This window comes from Hippoglossus stenolepis, chromosome 4 (assembly GCF_022539355.2).
Source record: "Hippoglossus stenolepis isolate QCI-W04-F060 chromosome 4, HSTE1.2, whole genome shotgun sequence".
NCBI lineage: Eukaryota > Metazoa > Chordata > Actinopteri > Pleuronectiformes > Pleuronectidae > Hippoglossus > Hippoglossus stenolepis.
This window is the reverse complement of record NC_061486.1, coordinates 25028667-25054471: the sequence shown is the minus strand read 5'-3', so window position 1 is coordinate 25054471 and position 25805 is coordinate 25028667. Positions and strand designations below refer to the sequence as shown.

The 25805-nt window shown below is 41.1% G+C and overlaps 3 protein-coding genes across 3 annotated transcripts; 2 read left to right on the top strand and 1 right to left on the bottom strand.

Moving 5' to 3' along the window:
• Nucleotides 1–607: 607 nt before the first annotated feature.
• Nucleotides 608–8780, bottom strand: nop53 (NOP53 ribosome biogenesis factor). The gene is made up of 12 exons (XM_035155505.2): nucleotides 8530–8780; nucleotides 7937–8013; nucleotides 7632–7734; nucleotides 6581–6783; nucleotides 5730–5785; nucleotides 5060–5155; nucleotides 4043–4144; nucleotides 3779–3937; nucleotides 2108–2283; nucleotides 1409–1475; nucleotides 936–1012; nucleotides 608–830 (listed from the first exon to the last, which is right to left on the bottom strand). The coding sequence occupies exons 1-12, from the start codon at nucleotides 8733–8735 to the stop codon at nucleotides 770–772; spliced, it is 1383 nt and encodes a 460-aa protein (XP_035011396.1). The 5' UTR covers nucleotides 8736–8780; the 3' UTR covers nucleotides 608–769.
• A 484-nt stretch (nucleotides 8781–9264) lies between these two features.
• On the top strand, nucleotides 9265–11885 carry LOC118106743 (histone H3.3A). Its single transcript, XM_035155508.2, has 4 exons — nucleotides 9265–9417; nucleotides 10320–10463; nucleotides 10716–10869; nucleotides 10963–11885. Exons 2-4 carry the CDS (start codon nucleotides 10336–10338, stop codon nucleotides 11089–11091), a joined length of 411 nt encoding a protein of 136 aa, XP_035011399.1. The 5' UTR covers nucleotides 9265–9417; nucleotides 10320–10335; the 3' UTR covers nucleotides 11092–11885.
• Nucleotides 11886–12375: 490 nt separating this feature from the next.
• On the top strand, nucleotides 12376–16558 carry LOC118106742 (histone H3.3A). The gene is made up of 4 exons (XM_035155506.2): nucleotides 12376–12529; nucleotides 13669–13812; nucleotides 13946–14099; nucleotides 15089–16558. The coding sequence occupies exons 2-4, from the start codon at nucleotides 13685–13687 to the stop codon at nucleotides 15215–15217; spliced, it is 411 nt and encodes a 136-aa protein (XP_035011397.1). The 5' UTR covers nucleotides 12376–12529; nucleotides 13669–13684; the 3' UTR covers nucleotides 15218–16558.
• The last annotated feature ends 9247 nt before the right edge of the window (nucleotides 16559–25805 follow it).

The window sequence follows — 25805 nt, the reverse complement described above, 5'->3', positions numbered from 1 at the left end:
GGCCAAGGCCCAAAGGTCGCCTTAAATGCAATCAAGCAGCACCAAATTTCACACAATCATAGACATTAGTCGCTTAAATGTAACCAATTTTTCCTCAAGAACAATAAATTATTCTCTGGGAAAAAGGTGAAAATGTTGAAAAATGCCACATCTCGCAAATCCATCTGGCTTTTGTCTGCAATGAATGTATACAATCAGCATTCACTCCTGGGCTGAAGGACTCTGCAGTACACAGTTTTCTATCAGCACTGATGGAAACTATTTACCTGGGTAAATGCACTAATTTGACACGACAGTAAGGTGAGAGCGTTTTTTTTTTTTTTTTAAAGACAGAGGCAAACTTATCAGTTGGCAATGGAAAAGGAGTGAATTGTCTTTTTTAGAGGGTTGACCCATATTTTAAAAACCTGCGTATACCAGCTAATTGTGGTGTAAAAGAGGTAACAGTAACAATTTGTCTCGGCAGACCAAGTTTCATACTACATACCCATGGTTGACCTTTTTCCGATAGGAGTCACACTACATAACTTATACAGAAATTGAATTATATTGTATATTATCAAGACGGCAACATACATATGACTATTAGAAATAAACTACTCCACAGCACATTGTCGTTTTTTTTATCATAAGTTGTAATTGTCTGAAAGGGACAAGCAGGAAATCAACAGTTATTACATTGTATATACACAGTTCCATGATGTTGCACTTGTGGCTTAAAACGTTGCCCAGCTTCTCGTGTTCGGCTCCTGGGCTGTGTGGGTCGGCCCTAGGTGATCGCTTTAAAAGCCCTCTTCTCCGAATACTTCAGCTTGAGTCTCCTCTTGAACCTAAGAGATGGGGGCAGGGTGGAAACGTACATGTTCATCAATACACACCATCAATCTGTTCATCACCGAGCATCTTTCGTGAGCTGTTACATAACAAGTCCTTACTTGGCTCTTTCTCTGGGTTCAATCAGGTTCCTCTTCTGCAGACTCTTGAAGCGGTCCTTGAGGACGCTGCCCTCTGGCTGCAGAGTTGCGACATTACAAGAGACAGGAAGGTACAAGTCCAGATAAATCCATGTGAGGCAAATGTGACTCAATATCCAATTCCCACCCAAATTACAAAATCCCATTCAAACCATAAAGGCTGATTAAAGCATTATTCAGAGACATAATGACAGGAGATAAAAGAAGACAGGAATTTCCACTGGCAATTACATCAAATGAAAGTATAATTGTCCCTAGAGGGAAAGTGGGCCGTCAGAGTATTAAAGAATAGGATAAGGCTTAGAGTAAGACAATACAGAGTACTGAAGATAATACAGCAGCTAAACGAAGCAAAAGTCATTACAGATAAAGACGCCATGTCCTCAAGGTCAAAGCGGATCAGTAAGAGCACATTACAGATGTTGGTGACGTACCTTGAGTTGTCGCAGGGAGCCGGCCAGCTCGTCACTTAACTGAACCTCCATGTCCTGAGGCTGGAACCTGCAAATCAGAGCAAAAAGCCAAGTGTTTACATTGTGGTCAAGAAAAGGTCGGTTCGCATTCTGCCCCCTGCAGAAACAACCACACGTAAAGCTTTAGGTTAATGCTGCTAACGTGTGTCTGCATAGTTTGTGATGACAAGTGGAAGAGTGAAGAGCCTGGTTAAAATGAATGTCCACATTTTGCACACACAAATTTGAAACATATTCCAACTACTTAAACTGATTAAAATTAATTTTGAAAGAACATATGTAACATATGTAAATATAATATATTGTATTATTTCTGCTGCTGAAGTGGGAATGAAGAATTAAAAATGTAATTAAATAACAATTAAAAAACAAAATGTCTACATGGTCTCAAATTAGCTCAACGTATTATGAATACATACAAAAGCTTTGTTTCCTCAGCAGAGATAAGAGCAGGAATATTTTTACATGTATTCTACAGCATTAAAGGGGCAATCCACTATTTTACAGACCAAAAGTCAGGAAATCTCCACCTCTGCTCTGTTTATTTTGACCGTTTTATTCTGTCTGTTACGAGTTGCTTCACTTTATCAAAGTGCAATACTAAATCACTCGAGGACCCCGTTAACACATGGCAACATGTAGTGGAAGAGCGTTATGTACTTGAGTCTGCCGAGGCGTCTGGGCTGGCTTTTCTGGGCTTCCTGGTTAGCCTTGCGTAGTTTCTGTTTTTCCCCTGTATTGTGTTCCTGCTCTTTGACGGACGCCTTAATGGAGCGAAGCTGGAAGAGCTGCTGTTTCTGGTCAGTCTCCCGTCTGTCGGCCAGCCGCAGCTGCCCCTGGGGTGGGAAGAGGAAGATGAACAGTCAGGTAGACAATCAGATGGTGAGTGGAGAAACAACAATGCGGCATCTTTCTGAGCACTTGGAAGTTATTTCAAACTGCAAACAGTTCATTTTAAATGGAACCTACTTCAATGATTGAAAACGAAAGCTCACTTTTTTGCGCTCTGTGCAGTTATGAAATTATCATACATTTTGTTCTGCAATGGTCAGACCTGACGTTAACATCCGTCCTGAGTGATCCGATCACAAGTGGTCAGCTTTAAGTTCAGGTGTGAACAGACCATAGGCACAATGACACATTTGAGACCACAAAAACTACTTTCAGACGTGGTCTTGGGACGCATGTTGCCACATTCTTTTTGCTGTGTGAACTCAAATGTGTCCTGTGCTGCCTGAAGGACCGCCTCCTTAGCTGACATCCTCTGACCTGCTACAGTTTCTTCTCAGTGTTTCTTATATACAGCCTTGTTTGTGGCCAGCGCCACAATATTAAACGCTGACCACCACAAATTGATTTTATTTTTTTCCCCAAATGGCTAAAATCTTGTTTCATTGTAAAGCTACATGCAGCATATTGATGCCTGTTCTGGCTCCACTCCGTCATCCCCCCTCTCTCACCGACTGAACACAGGCAAATACACACTCACATTGACACATTTGTAAACTCAGACTGGCTAATAACATAATTTGGTCTACGCAAACAGAAATGGTGTACGTGCTTATTTGCATATAGAGAAGGGAAATGATATCTGATCACAAGTGGTCACAGGAGACACATACAGGAAGCATTTTAATACTTAACGCCAACCACTTCAGATCACTCAGCACAGATGTTAATACCAGGGCTGAATGGTTCCTTAGAATTATATCCCGAAACAAGCGCTGCGTTTTCACACTCGTCTCTGAAAAGTCCAAAGTGCCTCAAAGAAGGGAGATTCATTAATTCTATTATGGATTTATCTGATTATTTTCATGGTTTCATCTATGAAATTGTCAAACAAGCTGTGGAATATGCCTGTCAGTTTCCCAGAACATGGGATGGGTCTTCCTAGTGTGTATTGTTTTGTTGAACCCTAATCGAAAAGCCCGAAGATATTTCAATTACAGGCAATTTTGGAAAATTACCAAAGTAGGTGCAGATACATTTCATTTCGATTACCTAATAAATTACTTCAGATCTATGTTCAATTACTTCTCACTTTTCAGGTTTAGGAGTTCTAAGCACATCTTTGTTGCCCTTATTAATAAATGTCAAAATAATAATGCAGCAGACTACATCTGCTGTTGTTCAGTCCGGTAAATCATCTTATCAAAAAGCTTCATTACTTTACACCTGGGAAAATTACATATTTTATAGATATAAAAAATATGCTATTGTATTCCCTGTTGTCCGGGCTGCGGTTTAACATAATCTGGGGAATAGTACATTCACTTGCATGAAACAGGAAGTTAATTATCCCTTAAAATTAAGTATGTATCGAGTATGTACCTTTATTTTTTCTGCCTTTTCTTTCTTCCTCTGTCTCTCAGTCTTTTTTTGTCCCGAGGCGATGGCTCCTACTACTGCATCATCGTCTTCCTCAACAGGAGCTGTTTCTTCTTCATCCTCTTCTACGAGACCTTCCACCTCTTCTTGTAAGATTGTGTCCTGCAGAACACACGGACGCACGTGAGGAAAGAGACAAGTTCAGAGTTTCTGCTGCATTTACAATGAGTCAGAAAACGAAGGCAGAGCTGGCATGATCATCTGTACCACTGTGGCTGTGTCATCTTTGTTGACGGCGAGCTGTCTCTCTAATTTGTCTTCGGCCTTTTTCTTCTTAACCTCCACTTCATGGGCGTCCTTCAGCAAGGCCTGGATTCAGAGTGAAGGAGAACAGTCAGTTCATTCAGCACATTACAAAAAGAAACAATGTAACTCATGGGACAGGCTTCTTAAAACATTTTTTTTACTTCAGGACGGATGTGGACATCCGCCCCGCCTAAATGCATTAGACCTAATAATCAAAAACTCTCTTGATATTGTTGGTGTCTTGTGTAGCACCGCTTTTAACCGTCATCAAGACGCTCGCAGAGAATCCTGTGGACGATCTCCTGCTGTGTTCTCACATCGGTTCCTTCGGATATACTGCAGACTTTTTACAAGGGGACTGGCCGGAGCAAGTCCCCAAAAAGTCCAGAGGCTCTCACTCTGACATTTGAGTTCTCACATACACCTCATACAGAGAATGTCTGGAGGATCGCCGAAGTTTAGTGCATGTCTGTAAGCAGTTACACGAATTCAGGAGAAAGTAATGAAGCATAGTAGATTTTGGGCCTGTTTTTTCTGACACTATCTACACTGTGGTGAGTGTGTGCATAACCTCAGATCTCAGGACACAATTTACACAACAGTCTCCTGAGCTCCTCTGTGTTGTCTTCACATTCCCATGAAGGAAATACTGGGAGCGCAAGGATGAGATCATCACCGGTCACACACAGTTCTCAAAAATGTAAGAAAACAAAGTAGTAAATTATGTGCCAGGCTGCGCTTAATGAGCGCCCGTTGAAGGAATGCACAAGATTATTTTTGTTTGATGTTCACCTTTTTGAGAATGTTATTAATATTTCATACATTGATGATGCCCATTTCACCCACCCGAACCCATCCGCTGTTCATCAGAAATGAACATTTTTACGACCCTACCCTCCCGACCCGTGGATCAACCGCGTGTCAAGTATACCTGCAATCTGCACAACACTAAAGTGTATGCATACATGGTTCAGTTACCTGGTGGGAAAAGAAGTCTGGGTTGTAGGATCCTCCCGGGGCGATGACCTCCACAGCAGGGAGGACAGACGGCTTCTCGTTCAACTTCTCTGGACGCTGACAAAAACGATAAGGCCACAACAGTCACATTCAAAGCACCATTCATGCAATAGGAAATATTCAGTTGTTAAGTTGTGACAAGTCTGGGTCCAAACTCTGGTATTATCAAGATGCCGCAGTGCCGTGACCCTTGCTGTAATTGTAGATCTCAGATGATGGAATAGATTAAATTTGATGCGAAATAAAGTTGTTTTTTGCCGGTGTGTGCTAACCTTTGCTGGCTAGAATTAGCTGGACAGCACAGAAGCAATGACAGTGTGAAGACTGAAAAGAAGTTGATTAAATGAGCAGAGCCATGTATGCTCTGCTGGAAAAAAAAAAAAACTTGAATTTAATCCTAATCGATGTCTCTCTAAAATACATGTGATGGTGAATTAATTCACAGGCTGTGCCATTCTTGTTTGCTTGTAACCTGAAGGTTTGGACCTGGTTATGGATATTACATCACGTGTGACATCACCCTAAACAAGTGGATTAGCTCCCCTGCTGGACGTTTATTTACTTTCTAATCCCTTTCAAAGTGGTCTCATACTTTTGAACGCCAAGATACATCTGACAAAAACAAACTCACCTTAACACGCTTCTTGCCAGTCTGTTGAAGGTACCAGGGATCACCTGAATCTTTGGCTGTGATGGGGGAAAAAAATGGAGATACTAAGAAAATATAGAAAGGATTTGTTTATCTACACTTTAAGAGCTGGTTCAAAATAACAAAAGGTCAGTTCCAATACTGTCTATAAATGATTATTTGAAATGTTTGTTACTTAACTTCTTCTGATTCAATAACTGAAATATGTAACAGAACTTGAAAGCAAAGGATGGGGATAATTTTAATGTTGAATTGAAATTGATGACTTGCTGCAAAATCAACTAAATCCAATCACTTTCATGCTCTAATTGTTAAAGGTGATTCTGGTTGATGCAGCTGCAAGAACCAATAAAATGGGTTCAGAGAAAGCTAGTGAGACAAACTCACTCCTCAATTTCTGGGTTGGGTTAAGATGTTGCACATCTGGATATATCATCGTCAACAAATTCAGAAAACAAAATTCTGGTGGCTTCCTTGATGGACTCCAATGATCACATCATTCAAACTGTTTGGTAAATACAGCTTGGTGAATTACACCCACAACAAAGGATTCAAAGCCAAGGAGATGCACAATTTACATATCACTATGATAGATGATTATCAATCTATTTATTACTAACATCTATATTTTATCACGTTGATTTTCACAAAACTTAAGTGTTTAAGAGTATCCTCAGATCCCAGATGACTGTTTACACAACAATCATCTGAGCTCCTCTGTGTTGTCTTCACATTCCCATAAAGGAAATACTGGGAGCGCAAGGATGAGATCATCACAGGACGGTCACAGACAGACAGAGAGACTGACAGACAGACAGACAGACTCCACTCACTCTCTTGTCCCCATATGTCGTAATATCCTCTGTCGGGGTAATTGTTGGCCTCTGTCACTGCTTTCTTGGGCCCTTTGATGACAGGCCGTCTGGTCTGCAGCCGTTTCAGCCTCCGAGGCAACACGCCTTTGGCTGCCAAGTGCTCAGACTTCTGGGCAATACGACGGAGTTTCTTGGCGTTTGGTTGCTGATAGGCCAGCACACTGAGGGAGGAGGCAGATGAGATGAACAGTTGATTATGGAGGGCAGGACAATGTAAGGGAAACAGGTAGAGTGAGATAAGATGGAGAGAAGTTGGCCCAAGCCCGGAGAATTGGATATTGGATATTCTGCAGACTTTTTACCAGGGGACTGGCCGGAGAAAGTCCCCAAAAAGAGAGGCTCTTACTCTGACATGTGCGTTCTCACATACACCTCCTCCAGAGAATGTCTGGAGGATCTCCGAAGTTCAGTGCATGTCTGTAAGCAGTTACACGAATTCAGGAGAAAGTAATGAATTTAGTAGACAGCAACAAGCATTGTTTTTCGGCCTGTTTTATCTGACACAATCTACACTGTGGTGAGTGTTTGCATAACCTCAGATCTCAGGACACCAATTTACACAACAGTCTCCTGAGCTCCTCTGTGTTGTCTTCACATTCCCATGAAGGAAATACTGGGAGCGCAAGGATGAGATCATCACCGGTCATACACAGTTCTCAAACATTTAAGAAAACACAGTACAAACTGCAGTACTTTCAGGTAACTACATATAAAACTTAAAGCTTACGGTACAATTAATTTAGACAAATCTCTACATATGCCTCATTGGAAACATAAACAAATGTTATCTTTACTTTGTAATATCCAATACAAATGAAAAATAACAGTGTTCATGTAATACCACTGTTCCCAGATACTATACTACATTTTGCCAAATTCACACAGACTGAATCCTAGTGAAGAGTCTACCAAATAAAATGTGAGGGGACACTGGGCTCTGTTCCTTCAAACAATATTCAAGTACGACTCAAATCACAGACAGAGAGAAAGAAAAAACATGGGTACTGACTCTTTCGGTGGTTGAACGAGGGAGTCGTGCTGCAGGATAAGGTCAATCCTCAGGGGACGGGACGGTTTTCCTTTCCTTGTCTTCCCCTCGACAGATTCTGGCACTTCACAAAAAAAAAAACGATCAATCACTAACATGAAATACATACACATCTCTTTATCAAAGCATGTAAAGACACCATCCTATTGGTTGGTACAGGGGTTCATTTAAACCTGTTCTACTCTTGAAAATACAACTATTTATTGTTACTGTTGGTCCCATCAAATCTCTATTTACTAGTTTACACACTAATATGAAATATTTACCCTTCTGCTGAGCTTTCTTCGGTTCTCCAATATCCAAAAAGAACAAACTTTCATCTGACTTCTCAGAGAGTAGACCCCTGAAACATACAGATCACAACTGGTGACGTCATTGTTGTGCGTTCAAATAGTCAGAGGATTGAAATAAAAACATCACCAACAGTGCAAAACACAATGCAATCGAAGGTACAGAGCAAAGCAGCACTTTTACTTAGACGACATCAGAGTTCTTGTTGAATTTTCTGACATTCGACTAAGGCAAAATATTGTTGTGGCGCTAGACTGAATCTCAATGTGGACTTACTGAAGATGTTGACTAAACTTCACTGTGTAGAGAAATCATCACACAACACAAACATGGATAATTTATGAGAAATACAACTTTAACAAAAATTCCTGGCTACATCTGAACAGAGGAACCGTGTAGTTTGTGACGCTCTTTTAGGCGACCAAAGCAACATGTGGTTAACTGTGTAACATCGTCGATATACAAAGAAACTCTGACACGAGGCCTGTGAGAGAGGTAAAGAGGAAACATTTATATTGAATCAATATGGTCAGGGTTTCACACATCACACCACATTTAGCTGCGTTACCCTGTCGTCCTCTCCTGGTGCCTGACGTCGTTTAAAAACGACTCCACATCATTTATGTCGCTGTATTTGTTCCAGTTTTTCTTCTTATTCCTGTTCACGCGTTTCCTCTTGAGGCCCAACGAATCATTGACGTCTTCTGAGGGCTTTACATTTAAAAAACCTGGTTGAGAAGACGCCACGCGTTTCAGCCTCCTGGCGGACGCCATGTTGAAAGAACAGAAACACGTGTCTTCTTCTTCAATGCTTATACGCTGGAGTGGAGCAGCGGGCGCCACCCACAGGACCGACAGTGCATGTGTTGAAAAAGCTTTTTTTTAAATCAAATATGAATATAAATATTAACTTAGTTTTTTCCTAATGTAGCTCAGCTTATAGGGCTATAATAACTGCTTTGGGTTAAACAATGTGAAAGTGATATACTTTTATATATGACGTTAACAACAATGACCAGCCTTGTTATGTTGGTATCAAATATTTTATTTAATGATCATTAAATAATACAAATTTAAATGTGAATACACTGTTAAAATGGCTGGATTACACTGCACTTCACCTCCCTGACATTGCAGTGTTGTTGCATTTTTAAATCATAGTAAAATTAAATTATACAAAAAATAAAAAATAAAAAAAATAAACTAACAAAGCTGTTAATAAACTGAGAAAAACTTGTCATTACATATGAGTGCAGTCATGTAGTTGTTTATCATGTTGCAGCATGTAGGTAATATGTTTGTCCCAGATGCATCATGGGAAACGTGTCTCCTATTGCTCTCCTATGTACTTTTTCCTTTTTTTCTCCTCCCTTCGTTTTATAGCGAGAACAACGCTTAAGAGACTCAAGAATAAAATCCCATTTTGGAGCTGCAATCTTTCACTAACTTTTCAAAGGTAAGCATCACCTTTTCGATAAAACTCAAATCTATCATTTCATGTGACATTAGCTGTCGGATGGACGTGTTTTTGGTTTATTTTCGGTGAAAAAGAAAACGCAGGGCAGTCGAGCTATTATCTGGCTGCTCGGGGAGTCAGGGACCTGAACAGCACTTGTGATCGGGTTGGATTTGACTCGGTAATGCTCCTACAGTGAGGGGTCATCTGACAAAATATTGTTCACCAATCGATCCCCTGACATGTCCCCTGTCATCTTCAAAAAGTAGATTCCACTTTCGTGCTGCGGTTTTTACAATCTTCCGTCGTTTTTATCGTCACCCTCTTCATTTCCTACAACGATTTTTCCTTCCCGTTTACATTCTTCTAGCCAGCAGCCAGCCATCAACTCCGGGTGTGCTGGTTTGCGTACACTGTGCAGCCGGTGTGGGCGGGGTCGCCTGGTTTTCCTTCAAAATAGCTCATTCTGAATAAAAAATCAAGCCTTGTGAGCAACCGGGCCGCACTGTATGAAGAAACGAGCGAACCCACATCCAGTGCGCAAGGGGCGGGGTATGTAGCCAAGCGGCCGCGCGGTGATTGGCTTAAAGATTCACAACACCCCGCCCTACAAGCCCGTCAGCAGAATGTGATTGGTTTACATGATAAGGACCCGTTCTGTGATTCGATGCCTTCGCTGTCTGTTTTCCTACAGTTATTGCATAAGCTACCCTCAATCTTATTTTTTAAAATAAGGCTCCTGATATTGTTTGTATTTTCTAACCAGCTCTGACTTAAAAGTAGAGTCTGTCAAGTCCATGTTATGTTTTAAACTAAATATAAACGGAAAATGATAACTTATCCTTCACATTGTGCAATTTTATTGCACAATCCTTAAAGTGGTGTTTGTTATGTATCCTCAGGTGATCTTCAGTAGTCATGGCCCGTACCAAGCAGACCGCCCGTAAGTCCACTGGAGGCAAAGCCCCACGTAAGCAGCTGGCCACAAAGGCTGCTCGTAAGAGTGCCCCCTCCACTGGTGGTGTGAAGAAGCCCCATCGTTACAGGTGAGACAAGAAAAGACAGCTCCCAGGCCAGATGGAAACCCTGTACTATGAGTCACTGACATCTTTCATAAGTAAGGTCTAGAAAACACATGAGTTCAAAAAACTTCTCAAACCAGTAGACCAGTAGAATGTCTAAATCACCTGTATTTTAGCTGTAATGAGGTCAATAAAAGAAAAAATATATATATACATTCTACGACCAGGTTCTGCCTCACATATCCTCCTATATAATTATTTATATGCATTGTCAAGGCCCGGTACTGTGGCTCTGCGTGAGATCCGTCGTTATCAGAAATCCACTGAGCTGCTGATCCGCAAGCTGCCCTTCCAGCGCCTGGTGAGAGAAATCGCTCAGGACTTCAAGACTGATCTGCGTTTCCAAAGTGCAGCCATCGGAGCTCTGCAGGTCAGTATTAGCCATAAAAATGTAATAAACTAATGTACTGAAACAATGTTTTGTCTCTTTCCCACCTAAACAACAATGATTTGTCATCTGCAGGAGGCCAGTGAGGCCTACCTGGTGGGTCTGTTTGAGGACACCAACCTGTGCGCCATCCACGCCAAGCGTGTCACCATCATGCCCAAAGACATCCAGCTGGCACGTCGTATCCGTGGAGAGCGTGCTTAAGATGTTTTCTGGTTTATTATATGCTCTGTCCTCTTGTCCCTTTACCACTCTTTCATCCCTATACTTTCATCTCTATATTTAGTAGTTTGGTTTGAGGTTCTATATATATCATATGATTGTGATAACCGTAAAATGTGTGATCATGTCTTCTTTGGTGCTACTAGTCGCAGAGTTTCCTTAGAGATATCTTCATAAATGTTTGAAACTTTGAATCACAGTTACACTCCTCACTTCTCTCTAGCTGGCTCAAAGAAATGTCTTCTTATCTCTATGAGTAGGGTGTTTTTGCAAGCAAAGAATAGTGTAAAAAAAATTAAACAAGGGTTGAAAATTAGAGACATTCTCATCTTCAGACAGAAACATACGTTGATATAGTGTGTCTTTTTGATTTCTTTTATTAGAAATTTGTGGTAAAAGTAGTGATTTCTCCTTTTTTTTTTACAATAATGGTGTATTTCTACTGTTCCTTTTTAATGTATCAAAACAGAAAAGTTGATTCTGGATGTCAGTTAGAAACGTCATTGTGCTATGATGACACTGCATGGTTTGACAGATTACAAGCGGCATATATGTAGCAGACCTTTGTTGATCATGTTTTAATTTTCAGCCATGTCGTTATGTCCAGGTTAATCTTTTGACTTTTGGTTCCTCTCTCAGGTTGATATGGTAACCTTTTTTTTCTACTGTGTGTTTGATTTATGTTTTCGGTCATTTTTAAAGGCAAAAATATTTGTATCCTGGAATTCACTTACAAACATAATAAACATACTTGTGGTTAAATGAGTTGTAAAAGAGAATCTACATCTTGTCACTTTGGAATTCAGGAAATCTTGATGAGCATTTTCACAAAATCATTTTAGAAACAAAAACAAAAATATGTATAAAAAGATAGTTTCAGGTCTTACTCATATTCTTGTGCATGTATTTTATAAACTTCTATTCTTACACATCGTTCCAAGAACAAATTCTGCTAAAGAGGCCGTCACAACCCCTGGAGTCTATTACATTTAAAATAAGCATTTCATTCATGTCAGTCAACATTTTTATTATTTGAAATCGGTCTCTGACGTCGGTACAAAAGTACTGCGTAACTTATTACTTTCGGTTTGAGTTTGAAGGGTCAATGTCGCATTGAAAGCAGAAAAATAAAAACACCGCACTTCAGTATTTTCCATGGAGCTGCTCACGATATAAAGCAAATGGTTTTTAAAATAATAAAACAAACGCGCTCTTTATCTAATTCACCCGAGAGGAGCCGCGCGTCTCATTCGGACAAAAGTGACCACATACATATGTTGTGAACACTGTTGCATTGTGGGGCCGATGATTGACGCGGCGGCCATTTTCCCGCTGGACGCTGCTTCCCATTGTGGATACGAAGAAGAAAATAGAAAGAAGCGAAACATTTCTCACGACTCGCGCTCACTGTCCGTCACAGGTAAGCTTCTCCACACGAGTCCCCGCGGCCGAGAGGGAACTTTATGTGCTTCTGTTTTTAACTGTTGTGTTCACTGTCGCGTTAAAAGGAGAATAACGTGTTATTTCGTCGTGTGTGAAAACAACAGACGCGGCTGTGGAAGCGGTGAAACGCAGTCTCTTCTGCAGCTCACATCAGGGGGAACCGCTTTCAAATTATGCGCCGGTTCAGCTCGGTGCTACGCGGCCGTTAGGGACCGTTCAGCCTCCCCGGGCACATGTACGAGTTCCCCGAAGTGTCCTCTGTCCTGTCCTTCTGTTTTCTGGAGGACTGGGACAGCGGCTGTCTGGAGAATTGAAGTTGTTTATGTGCTGCTCCTCTGCTCCTCTGCTCTGGCTCTTTATCCCGTTCGCGCATCAAACCGCCGCCATCATCAGAACGCGGTGGGCGGACCCAGCAACAGTGGAGGGCAGCTGTAGAGCCCGCCCACCGTGCAAGGCCCCGCATTCTGATTGGTGTACGGGTTATGTTTTTAGTTACGTATTTATCCAGCAGCCAATAGCATCGTCGTTCTTCTTTGATTGACGCGTGTCACTCTTACTGCGTTAGGGAATGTCCTCTATGTTTACTTACTCCAAAAGTTTACTTTCTCCAAGTTACCTGCTCTAGTTTCCTATTAAAATTCTAACAAGCATTATATAAAGTGTCTTAGAATAAGAAGAAACGTTTATTTTGTGGTTAATAATCATTGTTTAGGAAGTGTCCACCTCAATAGATAAGATAAGATAATCCTTTATATTCCCACAATGGAGAAGATTGCAATATTTTCGCTCTAACCCGGAGTTACAGGGCAGCAGGTAATTTGATTTTAGAGAAGTCAAGCTCAAGACAGAACTTGAGGGGTATGTGTGAGACCTATAGTCCCACATATAGAATAAGTATAAAAGTATCTGACCAACAAAATACAGTATTAAATGCAAAAGTGTGTTATTTTTAAACCTTACGCTGTGTGCATTAATGGTACTGCGAAAGAATGGTTCCCCAACTGAGAAAAGTTGGGGAACCCCCTTGTGTAAGAGAAATCACAGTAAAGAAAGCACAATAGTCCATGAGTTGAACATATTCAACAAAATTTGTCGTTTCTCTTCCATCTTATTCAGGTGATCTTCAGTAGTCATGGCCCGTACCAAGCAGACCGCCCGTAAGTCCACTGGAGGCAAAGCCCCACGTAAGCAGCTGGCCACAAAGGCTGCTCGTAAGAGTGCCCCCTCCACTGGTGGCGTGAAGAAGCCCCATCGTTACAGGTGAGACAAGAAAAGACAGCTCCCAGGCCAGATGGAAACCCTGAACTACGAGTTGCAATACAATAAAATACATTCTACGACCAGGTTTTGCCTCACATATCCTCCTATATAATTTTTTATATGCATTGTGAAGGCCCGGTACTGTGGCTCTGCGTGAGATCCGTCGTTATCAGAAATCCACCGAGCTGCTGATCCGCAAGCTGCCCTTCCAGCGCCTGGTGAGAGAAATCGCTCAGGACTTCAAGACTGATCTGCGTTTCCAAAGTGCAGCCATCGGAGCTCTGCAGGTCAGTATTATAATCAAAATCACATGTAGGACAATTTAATTGTACATATGCATATATGATATTGTGAAGGCAACATTACTTTAATTTCTTTAAGGAGGATAGGAGCAGAATCTTTACTTAAGTAGAAGTAAAAAATATTCTCTATGTAAAATATCTCAAACTACAAAGGTTTGCACTTCTTACATGAATCAGTGTATACATGTGTTGTGTGTATCTGACCAGGTCTACTGAAGACTTAACTCCACGTAAAGTGTGTTCCTAAAATTCGTAGATGCACGTTGATTCACGTACACCTTAGGTCTCACCCACCATTTACTTAAAAAATACATTCATCTATTATTTTTGTTGCTGCATCTATCTATCAATACATTTTATACATTTTGTAAAGACAGTCTTGAGATAAGAGCCCATGTATACAGTAAACAACTTTTCCCGCTAGTTTTTCCATCTTCTGGTAATGGTAACCGCTACCAGGCTGACTGTTGGTCAACAGCAGAACCAGCTGTAAAGATCCCAACTTGAACAAGAGACAATGATCTCAAAGCAATGAAAGAGGTAGAGAGAAACACCCGTTTGTATTAATAAATGGGCAGATTTTGTTACATACTGATTTAGTAGAAATAAAGTCAACTGAATGTTGACCAATTCCCAGAGCTCTTTACATAGCTGACTGGCCATTGACTCTACAACAACAAACCTGCCGCACTATTTTTACCACCCCATCGGTCTCTGTACTGGCCCTCCCTGTACACCTGAAATGTTGTGCCCAGTGACAGGCACACTTGCATAGTGAAAGCAAAACCTTCAGTCTAAACAGTGAGTGTTATTCTATAGCCTTTATGTGAAGCATTTACTTCACAATATGTTAAAGCACAACATTTTAGTCTTGTCTGTTGCCACTTCAGGGTACTAAAGAGCTATGTACACTAATTCCCTGTGTAACCTGAACTGTGCTGACCACTGCTTGTTTCCTGTCTCTTCCTCTGCAGGAGGCCAGTGAGGCCTACCTGGTGGGTCTGTTTGAGGACACCAACCTGTGCGCCATCCACGCCAAGCGTGTCACCATCATGCCCAAAGACATCCAGCTGGCACGTCGTATCCGTGGAGAACGTGCTTAAACGCACCTCCTCTTGGTCTTTAATCTTTTCACCTCCTCCTGTCCTTCCTTCACCCCCATGTCTCTCCGTCCCTCCACCCCTCACCTGCCCTCCCCCCTCTCTCCCTGTGTTAGTAGTGTGTAGAGGAAAACTGATTCTATTATGGATAAATAAAGTGTATAGTCGTGTTTTTCTTAGTGCTCTCGGCAGCAGACTTCTAGGGTACTCTCTTTTTGTGCATGTACCAACTCTTTGGTGATGAGGTCTCCTCAAGCACACGTCTCCTTGTTTGCACTGTTTCTAATCTGACTGTTGGGTGAAGGATGATTTGTGGAAAGAATGAGGGAGAGAAAGATAGACTAGAACATTGCAAACAGGGACAGACAGGAGAAGAGGAGAGGTATTGTCTGCTGGGGGACTCTGGTCTCTTTTCCGCAGCAGGGTGCTAGAAGAACTTACCTGGTCCTCTTCTCCTGCCTCCCATCCTCTGCCGGGCCTCCACATGTAGAAATAAGAGTGTCAGTCTCTGCTCATGAAGGTAGAGGATGGACTTTCTGTCTCTGCGTGTGTTTGCATGAGTGCCAGCTCTGATCACCACAGCAAATTGTATACAATCCATACAATCCATTGATTTATGATTACCATATTAATCACTGCTGTCATTTGTCATGTGAGGTCTTTTTTTTTCTTCCAAATAAGTTTCATGCACAGGATTTTGTTTCTTTAATACTGTGGATGACATGGAGATGGGGGGATGAATCAGACATTTATAGAAATATTTTTTTCTACTGAAATGTGATGCTACTGACTCGTTTTGGCACCAAAGTTTGATCCTATGTAGATGCTCTTTTCCTAACTGACAAGCGTTAAACCTCACCTGTTTTTGTGGTGTTCAAATTGGTTTCATCTAATTATTTAAAGCCAAAGCTTTAGAGCTCAATGATGGTGTCAGATACTTTTTTAGTAGTGGCTCATTTTTTAACATAGGACCTTTTTATGACAAAGGTCCATCAAGGTTTGTAATGGTCTCTAAAACCAAAAGTTCTCAAAGTGAAAATTATTTTTTAAAAGGACAAAATAACTGATTCAAATGTATCTTAAATCAGTGTTACATGAAAAATAATAATTGTCTGTACAAGTCCCCCCTGTGCTTCAGTTTCTTTCCTCCGGATCATTTGATCATCTGTATACCGTTTCTCAGGTTGACTGGTCACCCTTTTAACTTAATTTTTAGTTTTTGCTCAATTTGATTTTCTTCTTTTTTTCTTTTTTTTGAAACGTTGAGGATGATGTTTCAATTAAACAATGTTTGTAATTTCCAGATTTGTCATATAAGGTGGTAATAAATGGATGTTACACACACACGCTCCCCTGTCTCAGTGGTGTTTGAGGAACATGACAAAGAGTTCAAGTCTGATCAAGCAACTGCGGGATGTGCTGGAAAATCAAGTCTTATCCATGGATTCCTCACATCACAACTTGACAGAACTGTAAACATGTTACCACAGGACGCCCTCAGAAGCCTAGTGGAGTCCATATGTCTGCAGGTCAGACCTGTTCTGGTGGCACAGCAGGTTTAATGTTGTGGGTTATTAGTGTATCGTACGGCAAATGAGCACAGTACAAAGTAAACAAACAAAGCACAAACATCCCATTATTCAACTGGATTTCATTGCAGAGGCAACAAGAACAGTAAAACTGTAACATTAGCTCTGTAATGTTTCCTCTTTGTTGTTACAACAGCTCAAGCACATTTTTATATTCTCTTTGAACCACTGTGCAAGAATATTTTGCAAGTTTGTACATGTTCCCACACCAGGAGGAGTAACCACTCCCAGATCAACAAACAGTGTATGAGTCACATACTCAACTTTACGACAACAGAACACCATCCATACTTGCAGCTCCATAAATACATCTCTGTAGGTTTTCACATGAGGCTTGGAAACCTTCAGTGTAATGAGACTACTGACACCTCTTACACCACATGATGGCAGCAAAACACTGTAAATAACACTCTCAAAACTCCCACAGATGTGATGCTTCAATCCTGAGTAATGCAGTATATATATATATATATATATGTATATATATGTATTTACCCTCATAAAATACGTACTTTAGAATTTGAATTCTAAATTTAATTTGAACAGCGACTCTACAGAGAAATACTTTACAGAAACCTCTTTACCCATTGTCCTATTCTTGTTGTAAAATTTGTTATGTACCTCTTCTTCTCTCTCTCACACAGACACACAAACACACACACACTCTGAAATACAATTAATATCCCTTTCTGGCCTGACATCATTCCCCTCATCAGTGTTTAATTTCATCCTTCTACTTCCTTGATTAAAAGGGATCAAGCCATGCCCTCAGCCATATTCATTACAATGAAATACACACACACACACACACACACACTTATTTTACCCATGTCGCTGAGGCCTCAGCTATACTCATTACAATGAAACACACACATAGACAAACAAACATCTAATCAAACAGCAGCCTTTAATCCTGTTGTTTTGAATGGGCACCACAGCTTCAGTGGTATGGACACACACACACACACAACACACACACACACACACACACACACACTCACACACTGATTGTCGTCCAGTCACTTTACTAGGGTGACGGCCAACTCTGCCTTCATCCAGTCAAGAGTTTTGTATATTGTTATTAATCAGCCACATATTCAAATCAATAGAGCCAGTGTGGTGAAGGACGGGTCCACACTGAGTCAACACCCATCAACAACCACGTCAGACACTTGCTACCAACACTTCCTGTTTGGCAGAACCAATAACGCAGTGAGACAAGTTCCAGTTCCCCTTCATCAACACCCTCCGTCTCCCTCTGTGTTCATTTGAATCAGTTTTAATCTTGATGTCATTCAGCACTGTTGATGAAAAGTAAATATTAGATTCATGACGTTCATTTGTTTTTGGTTTAAATTCATATGGCTCCCAAAAAAACAAATCTAATTGATCTGTTTTGAGATTGTTTATTTATACTTTGTGTTTATGTGCTTACATATTACTGCTGATGTATTCAATAAATTGCTATTGAATACTTTAAACTAAGTCTGTATTTAGTACCGACCTTAAGAATTCCATTGTTGGCCGTGCTGTACTTCAGTCAGTCCCAAAACGCTGCACATTTCCCAGATGACTGTGAAAAGTGGGCTCACACAATTAACCAGATAATTATACATGAAATAATTTCATTCTTTGGATTAAAAGCTAATCTAACTGCAGGATTACATAGCGGCATATCAAAAGAACTGTTTCTTTCCCATGGATTTGGACCTGTATATTGACGTGTGGGACTAGAAGAACCAGGCCTTTATTGTTCTGAATGAGCTTTAACAACAATGAATTGTGATCAGTGGATTATCTTGTGTAAACTGAATGCATTTCTCACCAGGTCTTTGGTTTTTACAATCTACACGTGTGTTCACCTCAAAATGAGTCGAATAGGACAAAACAGGCCTGTGATTTTCTTCGTTGTAAATTATGACTCATTATCTAATCAATATCCTATTTTTTATTTGTGACTACACCAGTGAACGCAACACAAGCCTCTCTTGTTTGTTTTAAGTGTGTTTTGTATCATTGTTCATCAGAAACATGGAGTCTTAAAGTGAAGCAGCATCATGTGAGACTGAGTTGATGTGACCCCTCATAAACAGTACTCTGCCCTAAATGTTGAGCATATAATGTGTATAGGTATTTTCTTTCTAATTGTATGTCTTTGTGCATGTGTGTGTATATTTGTGTGTGTGTGTGTGTGTACACAACTGTGCGTTCACCTTCCCCAAGGTCTGCGTATAGTGGTGCTCCATCTGTGGCACTCAGGGGATTACAGCCAATCTGTCTGTCTGCCGCTCAAAGTGCTGACCGTCAGACCAGCACCAGATTAACACAGTGCTGGGATTGGGAGGAGGGGTGGTGGGAGGGTGCAGCGACGGGTGGAGCATGGGTGAGGAGTGATGGGGGGGATGGGTGGAAGAGAGAGATGGATGTGATGTTCAGGAAGAGAGAGAGAGAGATGTGTGTGTGTGTGTGTTTGTGTATATGTGTGTGTTTGGGGGAGAAGGGGGGCAGGCAGGGGGCAGGTTGAAAGGTCGACCCCAGATTAGTACACAACTGGTACAGTGTGAGTGCGTGTGTGTGTGTGTGTGTGTGTGTGTGTGTGTGTGTGTGTGTGTGTGTGTGTGTGTGTGTGTGTGTGTGTTTGTGACAGAAGGGGACACAGAGTGGAGAGGGACAGAAGGGGGATAAGGAAGAGGGACAGATGTATGTGGTGGGTTGGTGGACCGGGTCACATTTAACACAAAACTCCAGTGGAATGAGGAACAGTGATAGGTAGAGACCCTGGACTGTTTATGGGTAGAGACACAAGCTTCATATCCACCTAAAGCTCCAAACTGTTCCAGCAGTTTTAGTGTGAGCTGCATCATAAAGGCTGCAATGTATGTGATCATGTGTAAAAGCAAAAGTATTATTTCTCTACCAAATGGTGACAGTCAAAGAATATGTGCCCAGAGATGAGGCTGGAGGATGAATCACAAATAGATAGTCTTTCCTCATATGTATTTTTGCTGTTGCACTTAGTTATACTTTTAACTTTTATTAATTTAAAGGGACAGTGTACATTGATTAATATAGAGTACAATGGTTCATATAAATGTACCAGAGTTAGTCTCTTAGACAAATTTTCATCTGCAGTTCTGAGCAGGTTGATGTTAAAAAGAGAACAGACAAACAAAGAAACAGAGAATAAACAACAGACAAATGGACAACAAACATATATATATATATATATATTTTTATATTTATTTATTTTAATTTTAATTTTAAACATACACGCTGAGGCAAAACAGCTAGTAAAAATTTGACAATTAAAAGGATACATGCTGAGGCAGACAAATAAGTGAAAAGAATGGAATGAGGTTGGAACCCTGAATTGTTTTCTTAAAGTAATACAGTTTGTCAGACTGAAGGATCGGGTTTGTGTGAAATGGAAAAGTTTGCCCACATGGAAACGCAGCACTTACTTACAGCAAAAAGTCTGTTATAATAGCGAGGTGCAAGATGGGTTTGAATAAAGAACTTCCAACCATACACTGTATATAAAGATGGACAACAATGACTGCTCCCCAATTGTTATTTGACGCTATAAAAACAACGTGAAACATCATGATTGACAACTGAGACTGACTCACGAGTACATGAGGAAATGAGGAAAAATACATGTAACATACAGACAGACAGAATGGTCGGTCAGGGAGGGGCTTCATCCTATAGCAACATAATGAGAAGAAAAGAAGAAGACAGTGGATGATGAGGACAGTCTGAAACCTCATGGTTTTGGATCAACTGGTGAGAAGGTGAAAAAACTACGAGTGCAACAGTGTTGAGACGAACTTTCTGAATATTATTTGATTTCCACTGTAGAAAGAAGAATCAATTGAATGAGTCAAGCATTCAGATTAAATACAGTTCCACAAAAAGATTCAACGATTAATTGTTTATTTGCTCTGGTATCTAATGTCAGAAGCACTGTGCCATTGAGTTGTGTAAATATAAATAACAGCTGGAAACGTGGAGGTATTCGAAAACTTTTGACAGGAATGTGTATGGTGTGTTGTCTGACCACAAATAAAACGCAAAAACATTGGGTAATTAACATCAGCACTGAGATCAGGATGTGTTAACACTCACCTGAGCCTATAGTGAGGAGACAAAGCGTGTGTTTGTGTGTGTAGTAGGGACTCGGACATGGGGGGTGAGTGGGTTCAGACTAGATGAGTGCACCACTGAGATTATTTTCTTGCACTAGTGCACAAAGAGACATGGTGAGTAGGGGGGGTGTGCAGAGAATTGCTCCCAGGGATTAACCATGTTCAGCCATTAGCACAACCTGGTAGTCAACTGGTCACACAGCAGGGTTCAGTGCCGCCACACACACACTGATTAATGAGACGTCAGAGAGGAAACACTGGTGTTGTGTTGTTTATTGTTGCTTTGTCTATTCTGTGTTTTTACAGTATGTGTCACTGATTAGACAAGTTAGCACAAGTGAGCCTTTTATATTATGCAGTCGATTCGGTGTTAATTTCTACCAATTTATTACTTAAATCATGTCTATGTCAAACTGTACATAACAGTTTGATAAGTGTGACATTCCACTCACCATAAAACCAGTGGGAGAATCCCATTCACAGAAGAATGACAGGGGTGTTCGAAGTAGGCTGCCGAGGCTCATTTATTCTCAACGTGAGATACATATGGAAACAGTTGGAGTGACTTCTGTGCGTAATTTCGTTTGTATCTTCTGAAAGCTTAACAGGACACAAGGAACGGAAATGAACAAACAAGGAGTAGATTTCGATGATGTTGGTGAGAAACTACAGGCATCTAAATGAGAAGGGACAAACAGGTTAAGGACATGGACATGTAGAAAATTCATATGTCCTCTGTAACGTTCAATTTAATTTAATTTAATTTATCTACAGCACCAAATCACAGCATACATTATCTTAAGGCACTTTACATATTTAAGTACTGCTACTAATGCCTTTCCCTCCAAAACATGGAGCGCAGTTCCAAGGACAGCATTTGTACGAGAAGGGGAACAGGAGAGGGCCACTCAGCTGGAGGAGCAAGCCTGTGACTGGGAAAGGCTATTGGATGTAGGTCAGTCCCATCACATATTGTCACTAACACCCTAAGACCAGACCTGGTGCTCTGCGTGTTGTCTACTTTGCAGAATTGACAGTATCCTGGGAGGATGCTGTTGATGAAGCAAATGAGAGGAAGAGGGAAAGGCTCTCCCACCTACGACCTGACGATTACCTTTGGCAACTCCGTGTTAACCCCCACCTAGACTGCTAGGAACCTGAGTGTGACACCCGACAGTCAACTCTCCCTGACTGCCAACATTACTGCAACAACCCGTTCCTGTAGATACATGCTGCACAACATCAGGAGAATACGTCCCCTTCTCACTCAGAAGGCCGCGCAGGTTCTGGTCCAGGCTCTGGTCATCTCACGCCTAGACTACTGCAACTCCCTCCTGGCAGGTCTACCTGCTAGTGCCATCTGACCTCTGCAGCTCATCTAGAATGCAGCAGCTCGACTGGTCTTTAACCTAAATTCACTCAGACTACTCCGCTCCTCCGCTCCCTTCACTGGTTACCAGTGGCTGCCAGCATCCGTTTCAAAACACTAGTACTTGTGTTACGCGCTGCGAACAGATCGGGTCCAGTCTACATCCAGGACATGGTCAAACCTTACACCCCAGCCTGTTCACTCCGCTCTGCTTCTGCCAATCGGCTTGTTGCTCCCTCACTGCGAGCTAACCACTCAACAAAATCACGACTGTTTGCTGTCCTGGCTCCGAAATGGTGGAATGAGCTCCCCAATGACATCAGGACAGCAGAAAGTCTACACATCTTCCGCCGCAAACTAAAAACACACCTCTTCCGACTACACCTTGAATAAAAGTTTAAACTAACAATTTAGTAGCACTTAAATGGCACTTACTTATGGCACTTTGTAGTCTGGCTTTTTTGAAGAAATAGTACTTTCTTGATTCTTGTTGTTCTGGGCTTGTACCCTCATGGTTGAATGCACTTATTGTAAGTCACTTTGGATAAAAGCGTCAGCTAAATGAAATGTAATTTAATGTAAAGGAAGAGGCTGTGGTATGCAGACATGGCATTTGAGGCAGAACGAAGTGTCTGGAAGGAAATAGTTCACCCAGTGGAGGTTTGTTGCAGGGGTTTTATTTCAACAGCCACCATCCGGTTGCTCAAAGAACTATGAATTTACAGACAAGCCCTGTGACAGACTATAAAAGAAAGATCACGGACTGCACAGCGCTAAAGCCAATGGCTGTGGTTCAGGAAGAAATATTGCAACTGGGCCTCATGATGTTATCGGGACACACGCCCAGGTCTGATCAGCCTGAGGTGGGCCTGCCTTAGAAGATGGTGTCTTGTGGTTAAAAAGCCAAAACACCTGTTGATGCTGAGGTACAACTGAAGATATGTCCCTAACATCCACTGGTGGTCACTAACATCTGCTGATATCTACTAGTGTGGAATGTGATGTGAGTGTACAGTGCAAATACACTTGCTACATAATACCCCTCCCTTCAACCTCCCCATGTGTTTGCATGTGGAATAACCCATGGTAAAATATAAAGGCCCCCTCCAGAGCTAGTGTTTGGTTTGTCCGTTCTAGTCTTCTGTAGAAACATGAAGGTGCAACACAGCGTTCTCTGTTGAAGAGGACCCAGCTACAAAGGGCTCATTTTAAGGTAATGAAATCACCTTTTAACTGAGATTTAAGCAAAGCACAGAGAAACGTCACCCTTCAGCTGATGAATGTGGAAGCAGCCCTGTAGTGTCGAGCTCTGCAAACACATCATTCTGCACCGTGAAGCTCACACATCCACCTGAAGCACCAAGAAAAACATGTTTTCTAAATAAGAGGAACTTGTGACTGTAAATGCATCATTGAACCTATTTAAGTTATTTCATCTCATTCCTAACCTCAGTCTATTATACTGCTCTCGACTGTGAGACGTACCACAGTGTGTGTGTGTGTGTGTGTGTGTGTGTGTGTGTGTGTGTGGTGTGTGTGTGTGTCTGTCTGTCTGTCTGTCTTCAGCCATGTGCTCCTCTAGTCACAGAGCTACCAGAAACAAGAAGGGAGGGATAGAACAACAAGCCTCTGCGGACACACACACACACACACACACACACACACACACACACACACACACACACACACACACACACACACACACACACACACACACACACACACACGCACATACATAGAAACACACTTATACACAAACTACTCGTTTGTCTTTCTACAGCGCCTCCTAATGACAATGTTTGCATTACATGAAACACATGTTACTGACAATAACATGTGGACTATAATAAAATAATAGTCCTAAAATACTATTACTATTTTTGCCAAAATATTAATTTAGTCTTTTACTTTATTATCAGTATGTAATGAAAGACAAATTACTGCTTTATGAACAAAAGCAGAAACGTATGTTTTACAAATTCTTTTCTGGTTCTTTTATTTTCAACACTTGAAACTAATTGTTAAACAATCATCATTACGTCTTATTTTTAGAAGAGATCTTATTTTATCTTACGTGCAGTACTATACTTATGACGTGTGATATAATGATATGAAAACACTTGGATAGTGGATTTGTGTTTAACATGGCAGAAACGAGCGTCCATACATTTTAAAGAACATACAATATTTTGTGCAGGTCAATTTCAAACCTCATGATATTTAGACAACCAGCCATATGGACACTATGTTCTTATAACAGTAAGATTAGCTAGATCATATATATATATATATATATATATATATGTTTATATATTTACACTCAGTAAATATTTGTATGAGTGTGACACTGTCACAAACAGACTGGTTGGTGTGTTTGTTGTGTGCAGCATGAGTCACAAAGATGAAACAAACATGTTGACTTGTTGTTTCGAGAAGGGTGGGTGTGTGTGTGTGTGTGTGTGTGACTAATATTTTGTAACTTTGTGGAGGCACCCCCTGACCCAACACCCCATCAGCTTGTGATTGGTCTGTGGCTCCACCATCAGGGATTAGACCATGTTTCCCCACTTTACGTCCCTTGTTCCTCTCTCTCTCTCTCTCTCTCTCTCTCTCTCTCTCTCTCTCTCTTTCTGTTTTCTATTTCTCTTTCTCCCCACATCACATGATCCGTTACATCACGGGATTGAGGTCAGAGCTGGATTAGGGCGAGCGAGCGAGAGAGAGAGGCAACGCCGGAATTACTGAAAGTGAGGGAGGAGAATGCGGCGCGTTTGTGTGTGTGTGTGTGTGTGTGTGTGTGTGTGTGTGTGTGTGTGTGTGTGTGTGTGTGTGTGTGTGTGTGTGCGTGTGTGTGTGTGCGTGTGTTCAGATGAAGAGAGGAAGAGGAAGAGAGAAGAAAAGAGAGATGGGCGATAGTGAGAGATTGAGACAGAAAGATGAGGAAGGTAGAGAGAGACAGGGATGAAGATATTCAGAGTTTAAGCAGTGCAGGATTGAACAATGCACACGTCCCAGTGTCATGTCTGAGTTTCTAAATGCATCTGAAAGCTCTTAAAGAATGAAAAACTATAAATATGTCCTCACTAAATGGTGAGTCAGATTAAAACAAAGCTGCAGTACGGGTACATGTATATAAAAGTCCTGGAGCGATGGAGACAAAGGTCAAAAACGTAAGTTATTGAGTAATCTTCATTCTAAGTGTGTCACCAAGCACTTTTCTGTTTCGTTTCTTTGCGTACTGTGTATGTGGAAACTGCTTATTTGCTATTTATTCACTCAATTTACTCAATGTTATTATTACCAGCACATACTGTTGCCTATAATCTGTGCTAATGCAAGAAGTGGAGTCTTTATACAGTAAACTACACAACAGTGAAGTTTGACTGTTTTAAAGTTTGCTGATTCACTTCATGGCTCATAGCTCCGATGTTGGATACATTCTTTCTTTCTGTAATTAGTTTTTTAACTTGATCACAGGAAGTCAG